The 18,102-nt window shown below is 40.2% G+C and overlaps 1 protein-coding gene across 2 annotated transcripts; it reads left to right on the top strand.

Moving 5' to 3' along the window:
• The first annotated feature begins 787 nt into the window (after positions 1-787).
• On the top strand, positions 788-17,324 carry TCP11L2 (t-complex 11 like 2). 2 transcript variants are annotated; one of them, XM_054387037.1, is made up of 10 exons: positions 788-832; positions 5,953-6,122; positions 7,395-7,527; positions 8,551-8,671; positions 9,374-9,594; positions 10,540-10,676; positions 11,285-11,472; positions 12,787-12,968; positions 13,755-13,927; positions 14,658-17,324. In XM_054387037.1, exons 2-10 carry the CDS (start codon positions 5,987-5,989, stop codon positions 14,900-14,902), a joined length of 1,536 nt encoding a protein of 511 aa, XP_054243012.1. In that variant the 5' UTR covers positions 788-832; positions 5,953-5,986; the 3' UTR covers positions 14,903-17,324. The 2 variants fall into 2 exon arrangements, with proteins under 2 accessions (XP_054243012.1, XP_054243013.1); XM_054387038.1 differs by having other exon boundaries at positions 7,392-7,527.
• Positions 17,325-18,102: the final 778 nt, after the last annotated feature.

Here is an 18,102-nt window from a genome sequence, read left to right as displayed (position 1 = left end):
TGAAGCTGCCCAGTGGATGAGATTAATACAGCAATAAGCAAAGCATTTATAATGGTGCCGCGTTCCTCCGTGGGCGCTTAGCAGGCCTCCTAACACCACAGCCATGAGCAAAGGAGGTGACTAAACTCGACACCATCCTGAGTGTCTCCCCTGAGGCTACGGTAGCGATAGGTGGCAGTGGGTGACCAAGATGACGGACGAAAGGGGGCGCCTTCCGCCCTCCCCGAGAGACTAAGGAAATCAGGGCAGCAAAGCTCGTGAGGGCACATTTAAAGTGTCCCTGGTAGCACCGTGAACAGCAACTACAGCCCGAGGTGCGGCCGCCTCGCTCCCTCCCCCACCTCTGTGGGGCTAGCTCGTCGCCTTATTCCCTGAGGCGGCTCCGAGGCAGGGCTAAGAAGGAGAGCCCGCCCCGCTCCGGGGAAGGGACGGGGCCAGTCCAGATCGACGCGGCTCTTCCGTAAACACCACCCAACCCTTCCCCCGGCCTGTCCCCCGCGGGTACTGCCCATTCAGCGCGGGGGAGTCCGCTGAAATGTCTTCTCTTGTCGTCGCCTATTCCTTCCCACTTAGTGCTTGGACTCGGGCAGAATGAGGAGACGCTGTATGTTTATATGGGGACAGGCGCAGCTTGACCCAAGTTCCTCTGGCTAAGTTGCCATTGGCACTCAGCAAAAGGTTACGGGACACCCCTCTCGTCATCAGTAGCGATGGACGCGCCCAAGGAAGACGCTAATAATCGGGGCTGGGTATATAAATCAGGGGGGGCTGTTTAAAGCCCTGACGAGCGCCGCGCAGGAGGGCGAGTTGTCGCTGCTGCCGGCGAGCCGTGGTGAGTGGCTGGGGTGAATAGGGATCGAGCTGCGCCGTCTGACGGTGTATACCGTACCGCGCGGCAGCAGGCGCGGATTTCCGGGCACGTATAGACGATGAACTGCGGGGTGAGTCCGGGGCAGAGGTGGCCTGGGGGCTGTTGTCCTCCCATGTAGTGGGGCTGGCTGGGAGGTGTCGGTTTTGCACACCACTTTGCTCTACTGCTCCAGTGGGGCTGTCGCTGCAGCAGGTAGGTATCGCAGCCTCCGTTCTGGGTCATCACGCCTTGCTCTGTGTCTCCTGAACTGTCTCCGTCCCTTAATGCTCGTTGTCCGCAGGGACAGTCTGTCCTGAAGGACGAAGCCGCGCAGGTTCTCCCCCCACCGACCCCGCGGGGCAAGGGCACCCCGGCGCCCTCCCTGGGGCGTGCGGGGTCGGGACACTTGGAGGCAGGCTTGCCCTTCCCGAGGCTACCAAAGAGAGGGTTCCTCCATCTCCTCCCTCCCCTCAGACATGTCCTTAGAAACGCTGTTTGTTTTGGTCGGCGAGTGCCAAACTCCTGCCTCTGGTAACACTTAAAAACATAGGGCCGGGGGAGGAGACGGACAGCCAAACAGATGGAGGAAGAGGAGGAGCCGGCGTGCCGCTCCCCCTGCTCCCTGCTGAGGGAAGCCGGCGGGAGGGGCGTACCCGGCCTCCCCTCGGGCGGCTGCGGGCCTCGGGAGGGTCTGTTGCTGAGGGCCGCGAGGTGCAGGTGGTTGCAGCGGCCGCCCCGCGCGCAGGCTTGGCTTGTGCTCGCCTCGCGCTTACCCAGGCGTGTTCTCCTTCGTCGGAAGGCTGTGTGAGAAGAGCTGCGGAGCTACACAGCTAAAGGAGAGAAGTGTCAGCTGTGTGCTGTCAAGAATGAGGCATGAGGAGTTCTGTAACTTCTTAACAAAGGCTCTTTTCTGCTCCTGTGCCGTGAGTGTTGGCAAAGGTGGAGTTAGTGAAAGGGAAACCCGAGGCCAAATGAGATTCAGTCGGTGCCAACTTGGAGATAGCAAGGAGACCAGTAGAATAAACAAAGTTGACATTTATAGTGGTAAAACTGGACAGAGCACTTAGTGTGTGGATGGAGTGACTTACTTGAACAAAGCAAGGCCGTGGAAAAACTTTTCTTGAAGATGATATCTGAAGGTTAGGAAAAAACCCAGCCCTTCCAAGCTGTCTCTTTTCCACTAGATGCTTCATAAAATAACTTCTAATGGAAGCTTTCAGGAATGAAAAAAACATGTTGGTGCTCTCTGAAGATAATCCGACCTTGAATCAAAGTGAGTAGATTGGGGGATGTGACCATGTAAGAGCAAGCTGCCTTTGCAGCATCTACAGTGCTGTATTCATTGCATCTCTACTAGAAGGAATAAGCCAAAATTGTAAATACCAGCAGAAACCATGATAATCTAGTTATTTCCTGTGAAATTAACTGGAACCATGGAGTTTACACATTTAAAAGATATTTTTAGCTTGGTCTCCCAGTTAGAGTTTGTCATTTAAAAATCTGCAAGATAATACTGATGGGAAGAAATCTGTGTAAGAAAGCCTGCTGTGAAGGCTTAATATAAAAGTAAACATCACTTGTTTTCAGTGCAGAAAGAGTAAAGCAGGTTGTAACCACAGGGTAACCCTTTAATAGAATAGGATTATTAAGCTGTGTGTGAAAACAACATCCTAATATGTAATACCTAATGAATAACTCAAAAAATAAGGAGATGGTATTGTCTGCTCAAGATGATGAGGTACAAAGGGATCTTGGAAGACTGAAGGGCTTTCTGAAATATTTTTGAGAATTGTAGTAATTTAAAATTACGTGTGAATTTAGCCTTTATTATTTTATGAGCAGCTCTATGCTGTCTACAAAAGCGTACGGAAAAGCAGCTCTTCCAGTATATGCTGTAAGGAAAGGACTGAGTAACTCTGTCTATTGTTGTAACTAATTAGAAATGCCTTTTTTTGGTTTGCACTTCCCTTTGATGTGCTCAGTGAATGCGTTTTTCTGCGCTTTTTAGCTGTTGGGCAGCATATTTAAAAACTCTAGATGGCATATCCAGATTCTGCTTGTGTAGTGATGTATGTTTATTTTTATATGCTTGCTCCCTTGTTTCTCTTTTAAACTTAGAATTTAGCAATAATGTTCTGAATTGGCAGAATTCACCCGTTCTTCCTTACCATTCCATTTGAGGCATCCTACTAGGAGACGTATTTACTGTGTACAAAGATTGCCGTGCTTTTTCAATGTGTCATCTCCTGTTGCATTGTTGAAACTTATTTAAAGCAAGGCTTCCTGAGCACTCTACTGAAAACTGTTATTCGTATGTGTGTGTAACTGTAGGACCAGATATGGTCTTGGTACCACTAAGTATGTTATATGCCTCTTCGACATAGAAGTATTTGTTGTCAAAAGATCCTTTGTGGAGACTAGGATGTAAAGACTTTATGTATATAGAATTATAATACAGAGTTTTAATTTCTACCTTAACAATTTGTTGGTCTTGGGAATCAAGAATGAGGTAGAAAATGGCAAAACTGACTTGCCTTTGTGGCTGGTTTAGTACTTCTGCTAGGAGCACCTTGAAAATCTCATTATGTATAAATGTGAATATTGTTTAGAAATACCATGCAGTTAAGAGGAAGTTCTCAAAATGATACATAAATTGTTTGGGAATTTTGGGGATTTTAACATTCATTTTATTCCATGTTCTTAACACTTAGATTGAAGCAGTAGACACATCTTGAAGTGTTCATACTAGGTGTGCTGTTTACAAGACCTTTTGGGCCAGTATACTGCTGACAACATTAAGCATTTCTTTTGATGGACCTCATGCAACATTAGGAGGTCAGTTATTTGTATATAATTTGTTTATAAATCTGCTTTGCGATTAAAAGCCTGGAAATAGTGTTCTGATGCTGATCCAGAAACAGTAGCATAAGGGTAGTACAAGCTTTGCAAGTCTGTGTGGGATTGTTGTATTTAAGTGAACAGCTCCACATCAAGAATCTGGAGCATGTTCCACAGTTAGGATAGAATCATAGAATTGTAAGGGTTGGAAGGGACCTCAAGGATCATCTAGTTCCAACCCCGCTGTCATAGGCAGGGATGCCTCACACTAGATCAGGTTGCTCAGAGCCACATCCAGCCTGGCCTTAAGAACCTCCAGGGATGGGGCTTCCACCACCTCCCTGGGCAACCTGTTCCAGTGTCTCCCTCATGGTGAAAAACTTCTTCCTAACATCCAATCTGAGTCTACCCGTTTCTATTTTTGTTCCATTCCGTCTAGTCCTATCACTATCTGACACCCTAAAAAGTCCCTCCCCAGCTTTCTTGTAGGCCCCTTTCAGATACTGGAAGGCCACAATAAGGTCTCCTTGAAGCCTATTTGTCACAACTAGTTTCTAGTCAGCACTAGCTTTGAAGTCTGTAACACAGTTCTTAATTAAAAAAAACATAGTTTGTATATTGCACAAGATTAGCTAGTGACTCAGTTGTAATTGTAACTTGCACAATATGGTTTCCAAGTAAAAAATAACTTAGCTTTTTAGGTTTTGTAGGTCACCAGTTATTAGAAATTATAAAATTCTTCTTTCAGTGAAAGAGTTATGCTGTTAAGGATAGCAACTAATGCTGTAAATCTCAAACTCATGACCTCTATACCCTGATCAAAAGTCTGTCATTGGCTTCTCCAGTAAGGTAGTAAACTGACAGCTATGTTCTTGCTGATGTGATTAATTCTTTTCACAAAACTCAGCATAAAATACTACATAGGGCAGCCAAATGTATCCTCTTTCCTCTTGGGGGAGGAGGAGTAAACGTGCATTTAACAAATGTTAACCTTCTCATTTAATAGGGGAGTACTCATCAGAGTAACACTTCATCAAGTTTTGAAGACCTGTGCAGGATGAACTGGTACCCAAAAAATTAAATGCTCCAAGCTGTAACTAGGTTCCAGCATAAACAAGTCTTCATTATTACTCCCTTTTGTCTGTCTTGACCCCACAATACATTGATTGAGAGACATACACACAAAGATGATTCTTTTATTGCCAAAAGTGGCATTTTCTGAGTTTAGCAGTTGTGAAGTGTATATTTCTTGCCTGCCAAAGCTGATGCAATTTAATCATAAATAAAGTTGTATTACTGAAATTTGCTGGCAAAAGGCATTACTGGATATGGCTCTTCATAATCTACTGCAGAATACGTCATGGCCATGATCAGAGGGACAGCTACTATTGGTATCTGGGCCAAATTCCTTTGGTCGTAATTATAGCTGACTTCCGGGGGTTCTCATTTTAACATGATTATGAACATATTTTTCACTTCCTGTCATACAGCTACTAATCATCTCTGTCACACTATGCAGTTGTCCAAATTCTCTGCAGCTGCAGATTATTTGCCTGGGAGGCAGTTTCTTTATGTAGACAGAAGCACTACGAAGTACGACACTTCTCAGGGTTATTTGTCATGTATGCTGAACGTAATGCCAGAGGCTCAGAGTTACCATTTGACAGAAACCCCATCCACCTTCATCCCTAGGTGGAGTATTTTTGGGTCTATGCCATTGTCGATCTGAGACCCACCTAAAGCAGCAGGCTAAACTTCTGGCTACGGCCTGTCAGAACTATAGTATTCTGCATTATTTGTGCATTCTTCCTCAGCAGCTTCTGTGTTTGCTTCAGAGTTGTTACATTCAATGCAATCTGTTAGTGGAAGGAAGCTAATTGCTAAACACCACTTGTTAGCAAAGTCAGGTGGGGGATGGTAACATCCTGAGATGCCTTTATGGATGTGGAGAACTTTCAGATTTCTGACAACAAGCAACTTCAGGGGTTACTGTGGGTGGTCTTTATTTTAAATATAACCAATTTACAGACGAACGTAAGCATTAAGGTATGAAGCAGCAGAAGGTACAGAATTTTCTTGCAGAACAGGTGTAGTTTTAATAATTGTATGTTTCCACATGTCAGGCCAAGTCCCTTCTGTAACACCTTTTTAAGAAAGGCATCTACTTGCTCTCCATTCACAATATAGTGAGAGCAATATAGAGCATCTGACTTTGGAGAAATAAACAAGTGTTGGTTTTATGGGAAGTGTATTTGTCTTTCTAGGTCTTGTTTACTATAGCAGCTAAAGTGAATCAGAATGCCTCTCAATGATGATCAGAACAGCGATTCAGAGTCTTCACGCCTCTCTGAAAGCACAGCTGCTTCTAGTGACTCTGAATATTCAAGACAGAGCTTTAACAGTGATTCTTCAAGCAAACCCAGTTCCCCAGCATGTAAGCCTTTTTCAACCTTACCTGTATTGTGCATAGACGGATAAGGCTAACTTATCTCATTTCTCTTTGCTGTCATGGGTAGAACCTGGGATTCTGAATCTCTCTTTAAGAGTATTAAGAGGAAAGCATGGCTTTCTCTCTGCTGTGAAGCAGTGCATCTCCTTGTGTGTGGAACACCAGCAGCAGCTGTACCTGTGGGGGTCTCCTTGTGTGCTCCTTCAGAAAGCGTAAGAAAAGTGTGCCACTATGGACATCCTAATGTTGAGCTAATCTTGTTGGTAGCAGTCTCCCACTCAGCCAGAACTGGCTTTGTGCAAAAAGTGTATTTCTTCTGTTTGCTCCATACACTTACAAATTGAATCTGTAATTTATGGATTTATAATATTAGATCAAGTAATGTGAACTTAATCTAGAATTAACATTTTTTTCTCGCAAATATTAGGATCAAACACAAACCACACATTTGCACAATGAAGGTATTTTGAGTAATGATGAATAAAGCTTTGGTGATGTGCTTCGTGTTCATGTCTATAAGCATTTTCAGACCATGCATAGTGTTTTAGTGTCTATATAAAGTGAAGTCTCACATTAAAACAGGCTTGTTAGTAGAGCTGCAGTTGGCAGCTGTCTCTTTGTCTTTATTATGAGCCTTCAAAAGGTTGATTCCAAATGCTAAATTAAATGATGGAATTTGGGGGTTTAGAAAATTTGGGAATTTACTCTTGGTTTCCAGTGTAAAGTTTGTCATCTCAATACTTTTTTTGTAAAAAAAGGAGTGTAACTTATGATTCATCTGCTATGGAATATAAGTGGGGAGTTCTCAAGCCAGTAACTTTAGCACATTCTCTACAGGCAAAACCCCCACCATATAGACATTTATGTACTCAGAATTATAACAGATACCTGGTATCTGTTACTGCTTGTGTTTTTGGCCTAGTGGATTTTACCAAAGAGTCAATAGGAAATCTGTGGAATGCAAGATCCTGTTTTAAAGGAAAAATGATATCTTAGTTAAGATTCCAAAACATGAAATTTCTCCTCAAAATGTTATGAGGCTTGTGTGGTATTACCCACACACCCTGATAAGCTGGGAGTTTCCTGAGGTAGTGTTTTAGGAAGATATAAAGACCTGGTAATTCTAGATTGGACTCTAGTTCTCCAGAAGAAACAATTAGGAAATAGTAAAATGTTAGCATTTTAATATTTTTTTTTAAATTGCACTCATCAACTCTGTGGATATTTGGCTTGAAATGGTCTTGTTTGTTCCAGCAGCAAGCCCTCCCAAGGTTATTACATTTGATGAACTAATGGCAGCTGCAAGAAATTTGTCAGACTTGACTCTAGCTCATGAAATTGCTGTGAATGCAAACTTTTGCATAAAACATGAAGACTTCCCCCAGAACAGGTAAGAACCTGAATTTTAGGAAAAAAAAAAAAAAAAAGGCACTGGGTTTGGGAAAAGAGGAGAAATTGAGTGGCAAATTATAAAAGCAAAACTATCACACCACCAAAAAACTCCAACCAAACAACAACAAACAACCCCCAAACAAACAAAAACCTACCACCACCACAAAAAAAAAAAAAAAAAAAGAAGCCCCAAACAAAACCCCAAAGCATCTTGGAAGGCTACAGACATATATCCTCCACTTTCAGGAGTCACTGTCAAAGCTGGTTTGCTTGGAGCACGTTTTGCAGGCCAGCTAAGTTGATATACTGTCTAAGAGCGTATTTCTCTATCTTATATGTCATGTAAAAGATAAGTCTAATGCAGTATGAATGCCCATAGTGAAGATGAGTGTTGGTCTGTTCTGTGCAGCTCCAAGCCTTGTGGAAAAGGTCAAATCAGCTGCTGTGCAGTTGTATGTAGCTCATTGATGCCATAGTGAAAAAGGTAGGAGCTAATCATGAGCGTAGCTCTAATATTAGCCCTAGGGGAGATGCAAAAATACCTGTAAAGCCAGAGGATGCAAGAAGTAACTTCCCCATCTTAGGAAGCTAAAATGTTTTTTTTTTTTGTGGCCTTCCCTTTTGAGAATTGAAATAAAAACGTGGGTTTTTAATTGCAGAAGGCCCTTAACTGATAATTGGTTATATGATAGATTAGGTTTTGAGAAAGGGTAGTACATGATGTACCAGGTTAGGACAATGAATACAAGTTCAGTAAGGGAAAAGGGAAGATAATATCTCTTTACCTATGTCTGAATTGCCGCTACCACTTCATAAAATACAGGTGTATTAGGAAGAACTTGTAAGTCTAGCCCACTGGGAGCTAGTGATCCACAGCCCAAGAAAGATATTGTTGCAAGGCACAACAGTTGGTAAATTGGTGTGTGTTTCCCAACAAGTCATCAGGTTAATTCAAAACACTTTTACCAGGGATGAAAGCTAGTTGAGAGTCTCTTCTGTATCTAATTGACTTATTCTGTAGCCTTGCAGGCACAGTGAAACATATTGTACACAAGGCGTTTTGGGATCATTTGGAATCAGAACTGAATGAAGATCCTCCAGAATATGAACATGCTATCAAACTCTTTGAGGAAATTAAGGAGGTAATGTTCCTCTTCTCTATTCTCTGGTATTGTTTTGTCAGTTTAGGTCTGAGAGTCTCTTGCTTCGCTGAAGGAGCTGCTGACTCAGTGAAGCCAACACCTTCAAAGTTTTTTCTTTTAAAGTGAAACCATGATTATTCAAAACTGTAAATATATGTCTGTTTATAGTGTATTTATGATGGCAAGAAACATAGCCATCAATACACAGTGGCGTGTCCACTCAGCTTTCATTGCTTGATGGTTAGTTGCAAGTCAGCTGTTCTCTCAAAGCTTCACATCTCTATTATCCTCTTTCCAGCAAGATATCATGAACTTGGGACCTCAGCAAGAGTATAAATGTGACTGCATCTGTCCCACACACTCTTGTTTTTGATTGTCTAACATCCTGGCACAAAATGAAGTCTTGAAAAATTTTAAATTAATGTTGTTTTATGGGGCAGTGTTTGAAAGTTTCATTGGCATGCTTTCTAGTTTGCTGGCTTTGAGCATATTTGCACAACTCTATTGTGATTCTTTTAACAGTCTCTCTTTTTTTTTCCCTGCTACTTTAGATAATGTTCAATCTTAATGTGTCATATTATAGCTGGTCAGCTAAATATACTTGACATGAATTTTAATATCTTACTTCAATATGTTTACTAAGTGGTTTGGGTTTTATTGATAAGTTTGTTTTGTTTTGTTTTCTTCCCCTGCCTACTTCAGATTCTTCTTTCCTTCCTGACTCCTGGAGCAAACAGGATTCAAAATCAAATCTGTGAAGTTCTAGATACAGATCTTATTAGACAGCAGGCAGAACACAATGCTGTTGATATTCATGGGCTGGCCAACTATATCATCAACACTATGGGAAAGTTATGTGCTCCAATAAGAGACAACGATATAAAACAGTTAAAGGCAACTGACAATATTGTAGAGCTACTGAGGTTGGTATTTGGATGGGATTTTTTGCGTTTTGCTGGAAGTACATCTTCCCTTGAAAGAGCATTGGGCAGTGGAAGGGTTGGTGAGAGAGTCTTAAATTGTGTCAGTTTACATAACACCTGTTCTCAGCCCATAGGAAAACTTACTTTATACAGAAGCATTAAAGGGAAGGAGCTATGACACACTTTGACCAGACTATTATCTGTATATTTTTAATGAAATGGGTAGAAAGCCTAGATCAAACTCTGCCAGCTCTGAATAAACTACTGAACAACAGAAAACCCACTCTTGTAATAGTCTGTGTTTTGGAGAATGCTCTTTAGTCTTAATTCATTCTTGTAAGATTTAAGCAGCACATTTGCACTGTTCCTTCTTGGAACGTGTTATTGTATGCATATTCTGAGACCAAACTTTGAATTTAGACTCTCTCTAGTAAAGATCTTATTGCTTGAATTATAAGTGAAACACTTACATAAAAGAACAGAAAGCAGTGTATTGTTCCTTAGGTACACTGAAGTGTTAAGAGTAAATGGTAGTTGTCCTACTGGGTTTCCTTGCAGCTTTGATCATATACAGGGACCAAAGCAACTTGTTCAGAATGATTGTTCGTCTTGGTGTAATTAGTATGATTAACAAGTCAAAATCTGTTCCTTTGGGCTGAAAAATACCAAATGATAAAATTCTTAGAACCCCCTCTCTTTCTGTTACAGGTTTGTAGCATTTAGTGATACTACATATTAGTCCTGTTCTGTCACACCCAGCCTTATACTAGATAGTCCTTAAAGTATCCTGGAAGATAGGCAATGCATCTGTTCCACTGAAGTACCAGTGAAGGAGTTTACTTCTGGTAGAACTGAAATGAAATTGCTAATGTAGGTGTAGATTATATGTGCAAGTTAAAATCAATAGACTATTGTAATTGTGAAATTTTGAACTCTTCCTTTCAGACAGATATTCCATGTTTTGGACCTGATGAAAATGGATATGGCTAATTACACAATTCAAAACCTTAGGCCATACCTTCAGCGTAATTTAGTGGACTATGAAAGAACAAAATTCCAGGAGATTCTTGAAGAAACACCAAGTAGGTATCATGCTGTAGTTGATTTAAGCCTTTCTTTTAAAAGGGGACATTGCAAGACATGCTGTAAAAATCAGTCAATTGCAGTTAGTTGATGCAAAGTCAGTTTGCATCACTACTACAGGTTTTGTGTAATATGGCTAAACAGTGTTCAGGGAAATGTATTTTTCCAAGAAGAAAAAGTAAACTAACTAACATATGTAGCCTGAGAAAGAATTCTTTAAAAAGCGTTTAATTTGCTGCTAATATTCTTTCCTTTCACCACTGATTTCTAGTCCTATGCCCCAACTCTTAAGTGGCCTCCCTGTAAAAGGCAAAGAAATTCTTTGCAAACTTGGACTTGATGACTTTTTTTTACCCTAAAATCTTTGTCTGAAGTCTAACAATTTGTTACTCAGTTTGTAGAAGCTAGCTAGAATATTGAGATGACCAATGGAAGATGATCAGTGGAAAGAAGTGTGAGAGAGAATTTACATGTGTGAAGGCTCAGCTGTCCACTGTACACCTTGAGTCTTCAAAAGTTCACTACTCTTGTGTACAAATCTTTTCCTCAAGGTAGTGCTTATTTTGAGGGAAGCACAGAGTAAATTGTGTTGGTTTGCAACGTTTAGGTGCCCTGGATCTCACAACAGAATGGATAAAGGAATCAATAGAAGATGAATTGTCATCTATTTCTGATGAATCTTCATCATCCCCTGGTGCTGATAGTAGTTCTAAACCAATTATTAGTCCTACACTGGTGCTAAACAACGGCTACTTGAAACTGTTACAATGGGATTATCACAAAACAATTCCAGAGGTAAGGAGTGTATTTCAGCAATGCCCTCAGATTTCTAGCTGTATGAAAACATTGGTGTAGTTAAGCATAGTAATCCTCCCGTGGATGACATTGAATTTCTGGACAGTAAGCTTGAATATGAGATGGGCAAGTGAGCAACTAGAAAAGAGCACCATAAAGGTTGTTTTCCCACTATCCAGTTTTAGCTCACCAGCTCCACCCTAAGAGCAGTCTTGGCCATGGTCAAAGGCTGGGCCTTGTATTTGGTTTTCTGTATCTTTGAGAGACCTGACTAGAGCATTCTGCTCTAGTTCCTAGGTTCCATTGGTTGAATCATTTCTGCTTTAAAACCGGACCATGAAAACTTGAAACGCTCTGAAGTTACACATTCACTTTTTCTCAGTGCATATAAGCTACTGCTTCAAGATCTAGTGTTCATTTTTTCTCTCCAACTCCTGATTACTGACCTCTGCAACTTACTGTAAAGCCAATTTGAAATGGGCCATCAGTCAGGGCTAAAATTAGCATCTGCAATGAGGTCTTAGCTATACTTAGAGTGGCCTGGCAGAATTTGCTAAATACATGGACTACTGTTCCCAGTCAGTGGAGAGATTGAAAGCCACCTTATTCTTCCCAACCTTCAAACAGTTTTTAAGTAGGAGCTACACAAAGGCATCCATTAGTGAATCCAGTTAGCTGTACTCTGAAATCACTGCCAGTTGAATGTTAATGCTCCTGTTCTTTTCAGTGGAAGGATTCAGTTAGGATGAAGTTTTTTCTCATGTAAAATAAGTCACTCCAGCTACATCTTGCTGTGGGAATTACAGTCATGGTATAATGAACAGGTACTTTTGCTGTACCTGGTTATGTTTCACTTGAGGAGTCTGCTCTGGTGGTTGTCATGCACAGTTCATCACTGTGTGTTAGCTACAGATTGTTATTTTTCTAAGGACAACTCAATCCAGAAGATTATTCTGTGTGTGGCCTTGCTCACTACAATGTCCTCTGGGTCCCGTGGGCATTCGATATCATGGGATGAATTGTTTGGTTGCAGATTTCTGTCAGCAGTGATCAGGAATAAAATGCTGTGTCCTTAGTTTCCTCTGCACTGGAGGCATTACCTTTCTTCCTATTGCAGGCTTGCTTCTGGCACTTGTACATAATGCCACTTTGTGCAATACTACACATTCAGGGTATTTCAGCTTCTGTCTCTTCTGACTTTGCATATTTGTGATAAAAAAAATACTCATGCTTCATGACCACATTCTTTATCTGTCCTTTTCTTTGCCTCTCTACCTCCATATTCCTAAATGAGTATTATTGTTTCAATTCTAGACTCTGTTAACTGATGAAGGTCGTCTTCAGGAGTTGAGAGAAAAGCTCAATCAGTTAAAAATCATAGCTTGTGTTTGTCTCATAACAAACAATATGGTGGGTGCAGCAATTGTTGGTATGCCTGATTTTGCTGAACAACTGAAAAGGATCTCTGTTCCTCTTCTTGAAGGCATGAACAAGAAGTAAGACTTTATTTTTATCACTTCTGGCTGTTTTTGTTGGGTTTTGAGGCTTTTTTGGGGGTTGTTTTTTTTGTGGTTGGTTGGGATTTGTAGTTGTAGGGTTTTTGTTTTGTTTTGTTTGTAACAGGGAATACCAGGCAGATATGAAAGTCCTTGAAAACAATTAAAATGTCATAGTGCTTGTTAATAATAGAAAGATAGCAAATCTTAATACTCTGTATCTATTCCTTTCACAGTCTAAGTTCACTGTGTTAGGAACATGTTTCTGAAGTTGGTACCTTAATCTTGACATTAGTCTACAGAATATGGAGCCTAGTACTAACATTTGTTCCCAGTACTTGAGAGACTGTGGCAAAGTAGTCACTAAATAGACTTGCCAGTTGCTTCAAACTTGTTGTAGGCTATTTAAGCTATTTGGCTGCTTATTTCTGCTGCCACTTGCACTGCAAGCAAGCCTGGTGTGATCTGAAAGAGTGTCACATAAAACTAGTTTTAATGAGAAAAGGCAGAATGGAAATGCTATACTTGTGGCTAAAATGAACAAGTGTCACTGCTGTACACTTGAAATAATTTTAGTCATAACTAGATCCTTTCTTCAATCTTCAACATGAAGATTTGTCCTTTTAGCTGTAGAGGTACATAAATCTGCAAAAGATAAGTTTTCTGAATTCTCTCATTGCAGAGAGTACACTGAAAATAAAAAGGAAAGGAGACAACGGAAGTCATCTTACAACCTATGCTACAGAAACTACAGAAATTAATGCTTTTTCTATTTTCTTCTTCCAGAACTTTTGATTTGAAGGAGGCTCTGAATGCTATTGGTGTCCAGATTTGCAGCAAACTGAACAGGTCTCTAACTGAAAGAGGTCTTCCTACTCTTAGTGAAGAAGTACAGAATAATTTAATGGGTCAAATCGCTCATATTGTTGAGGAGAATAATCCCATCAGTTCCTTGATTGGTTAGTAAGATAATGTATAATTTTGTCTTTTTGTATGTGTCTGTGTATAAACTTATCCCAGCAAGCTTAATCAGCTGTGTAATTTTTTTTTAAAGCATTTACTTCAGTAATACCAGGTCAACTAAGAGTAAGGAAATGTTGTTTACCTATAGGTAGTACTTTTGGTATGCTGCAGAGCATGGTTAGTTGTAGCTGGAAATAATTCAAAACTGTCTGTACAAACGAGCCCAGACATGCTGATGTTTTGGAGGAGAATTGAGAAAAACGAGTGCTATTCAGCCTCCCTTCTGTCAGTTCTGGGTTTAAATCTAGTAGGTGGTAGGTTTTTAGAAACTACTTCCTATTAGGTAGTGTAGCTTTGTTGCAGCAGGTTTATCCCGTGTACACAGAATGGTAAGCATTGAAAGGGATCTCTGGAGGTCATCTAATCCAGTCCCCCTGCTAAAGCAGGTTCGCCTAGATCAGGTTGCACAGGAATGCAAAGTCTGTACAGAAGGAGGCTTCACAACCTTCCTGGACAGTCTGTTCACCTTGCAGGAGCCAACTTTAAGATAAACTTTTCAGTAATGCTTCTCACTGCAATATGGGCTTGGGGAAAGAGCTGTTACCTAAGCTGTTGGATCGGGTTTTTTTGCTGTGTTGATGTGTTGGGCAAATGAAAAGTGAGTATGGTTTCATTCTCATTCTTGGGTTTACATTTGTTCAGAACATACTTTATATTCCATTTCAGACAAACGAATCCAGTTCTTCATGAGAAGCTTGCTCGCTCTTCCACATTTTCAGAAGTGTATGCCTACTATGCCAGGAGGCCTTTCTGTGATTCAGACAGAGATGGAGTTTGTTGGATCTCAGTATGCAAACATCGTAAACTTTAATAAACAAGTGTATGGACCATTCTATGCAAATATACTCAGAAAACTGCTTTTTCCTGAGGCATCAATGGGGAAAGCAGAAACAGAAAGACCTACCAATTAAAAAATACGGCCTATTTCTGTTTGCTTTTTTCTTTTCTTTACTTTTTTTAACCTTCCAAGACAGTGACTCGACTTCCCCACTAAGAACAGCCCACTCCAGTGACTACTCATGAGAGGGATCTTGTGAACTGTATGGCGGTAACTTCTGAAATTCACTGGAAATTAATTTCAAGGACATATATATTTCTAATAAATCTCTAATGAATTGTGTTGCTTGTAATAGTGAGTGAAGTACTAGTTTTGAGGGCAAGAATTTATTAAGAGCTGCCAAAATATGTGCTCTTTGCCACCAGTAAAACAAAGTTATTTTTCAACTTGCATGTATTTACATATAGCAATACAATTACAAAATGACAAAGCAATTGTAGATAAAATGTACTATGCTTATATTGTATTTTTGTAGAGCAACATCCAGTAAAACAATTACATTTCTAAAAGACTAAAAGCAAAAAAACCCAAACAAACCAAACCCAACCAAACATAGCATAACTGCTTTTGTAATAAAACACAGGATCATATGAGCACAAGTTCTGGTACTCCTGCAGTTACTGGAACCAGAATTTAGCCTCTGTTACATTAAGGAGTGCCAGTATTATCAACTGTTTGAATTCTAGCAGTTACAGAAGCAGCATTTACCAATTGAAGTAGGAATCATTCAGAACTTCTCAACTGTAATTGAGATTAATGATAAACATCTAAGAAACATGATGGGGGGAAGAGTAAATTGTTGTATATAATGTTTATAAACATTCTGTTAATCCAGGGGAGGTCATACAGATCTCTAATCTGTATATGTACTGATCTTTGATCTTAATGGGTATTCAGTATTTTTAAGCTAGGTCTTTCTGGCCTTTATTCACAAAAGCACTTGACAGTACCCTTACAGAGTACCACAGAGCAATTTCCCCTTTTATATTGTTGGATAAGGGCATAAAAAGGTTTCAAAAGATATTGTTAAGCAAGAACCCAAATGGTTGGCCATTCTTAAATGTGATTAGATTCAGTGAGTTTGTGAGAAATGCTGCTGGTCTGTCCTAAATTTCTTTGGGTTAGGTCCAATACTTTGTTCCCATTTAAGGCATCAGGAATCTTGCATAAAGAAAAAACTGAAAAATGTGGATGTAAACTTCTGTAAGTTTATACAGGCTTTATTTTGCATATTTCAGATTACTGGGAATAAATACTGCTGGAATACATATTACAGACATGTTCTTGTCTATAAAATAATTTACTTGAAAAGGATTTAAAAAAATATATATTGCCATATAATAGCCATTTAAAATGTCATATATATATATATATAAAACTTCATGTGCTACAAGTTATAGAGCTTGATTTTAATATTTTATATTACAGTCTATTTTTTATGAAGAGACAAAGTTGCCCGTAGAAGTGTAATGTCACAAATTGTGTATGTACATTACTACACTCATCATAGATGTTGAAATAACTGGGCATTATTTAGCACTGTGGTTTTGTAGTCCATTTTTACAGAACTGTGTACTGTTTTTAATAAGGGAATTGACTTGTCAGCTGTTCTTGCAGTGGTCAAGGACTTTGGTCACATGTACAGGGTTAAAAAAAAAATTTATTGAAAACGCCTTTTAATTTTTTTTTTTCTAGTGCACTTCTGATCTATCCCTTGTAAAGTCATTGCACAGAATAAAGATTAATACATGTTCTAAAGGGAACTGTTTCCTGAAGCCTGTAAAACCTGAGAGAAAGGAACTCGTAGAACATAGTAATTGTGCCACTGTATAAATCAGGCTTGCTCAGATGGATATGAAATTCTGATGTGTAATTCAAAATCATCAAGAGAAGAATGCAGTGCAAAAGCAATTACAAGGAATTAATGTTTTGCTACATCTTTAGAAAAATCTAAATTATTTTGAGCTTTGGCTGAAAGAGGGTTTTATGAATATTTGAAGATGATTTATAACACAATTATGAACTTTTAATGAAGTACTTTATATTAATTCTAGTGTAAAACAAATATCAAACTATAGATCTTATGTATACTGGGGGAGCTGTCATACTAGTTTTTACCAGTAAATACTGAAAAAAGAATTGGGGGGGCTTTTTTTGTGATTAAGTTGAATTGCAAAGGGCATTTTATAGCATGGCTTATGTTTCAAAGGATTGTTTAATGTATCTTAATTTTTATTTAATGTTTCAAACATGGACATTGCATCCATTTAATGTCATGTGTTGCATGCTGCTTATGCTGCTATGGCTAAAATAAACTTGCCTCTACTCCAAAGTTGTTCTTGTGAAACAAGATGCATTCTGTAGCAGCTTTCTTTGTTGAAATACAAGTACTTAAGGTTTTGTATGCATTAAATTTTGTTTGTGATACCAGTGGTGGTGAAAAGTCATTTATGCAAACTGTCTTACATGTAATGGATTGTTAAATGCCGACGATAAATGACTGTACTAATAATACCTTGTGACTTTTCTTTTTCTCTAATTTCTCCCTTGCAGCTGGGGTGTAGGGTAGTGACATAATCCAGCTACATGGAAAGCATCCCGATTGGTCACTTGCTTAAATCTGATTCCTTGGAAGAAGGTTGTATTGGGTTTGTGGGGAGAGGACTACCAGGATCACTTCTGTGAGAAACTGTTAGTAGCTTTCCCTATGTCTGACAGAGCCAATGCCAGACAGCTTCAATACAGACCTGCTAAGGCACCTTGTGATAACATATTTTTAAGAATGGGGGGAAACCAAAACAACTGTGAGATGGCAGACAGAAAAGAGAGGAAGGAGAATCTGTGAGAAGAACAACTCTGCAGATGCCAAGATTAGTGAAGAAGGAGGGGGAAGAAGTGCTCCAGATACTGGACCAGCTTCCCCTGCTGCCTGTGGTAAAGACCAGGGTGAGGCAGAGTGTCCCTATGGAGGTAAACAGTGGAGCAAATATCCACCTGCAGCCAATGGAGAAGCCCACGCTGGAGCAGTTGGCTGCATCCAAAGGAAGCTGTGACCCTTTGGGAAGTCTTTGCCAGAGTAGGCTCCTAGCAGACCCTGTGGAGAGCTATGAGCCCACCCTGGAGCAGATTTGCTAGCAGGACTTCTGGCTTGGCAGGGAGTCAGGCTGGAGCAGTCTGTTCCTGAAGGAGTGAACCCCAGAAAAGGGACCCCCTCTGGAGCAGTTCGTAAAGAACTGCAGCCAATGGGAAGGACTCATGTTGGAGAAATTCAGG

This window comes from Indicator indicator, chromosome 14 (assembly GCF_027791375.1).
Source record: "Indicator indicator isolate 239-I01 chromosome 14, UM_Iind_1.1, whole genome shotgun sequence".
Classification (NCBI taxonomy): Eukaryota; Metazoa; Chordata; class Aves; order Piciformes; family Indicatoridae; genus Indicator; species Indicator indicator.
Note: the sequence above shows the minus strand (reverse complement) of the source record. Positions and strands in the feature narration are given on the sequence as shown.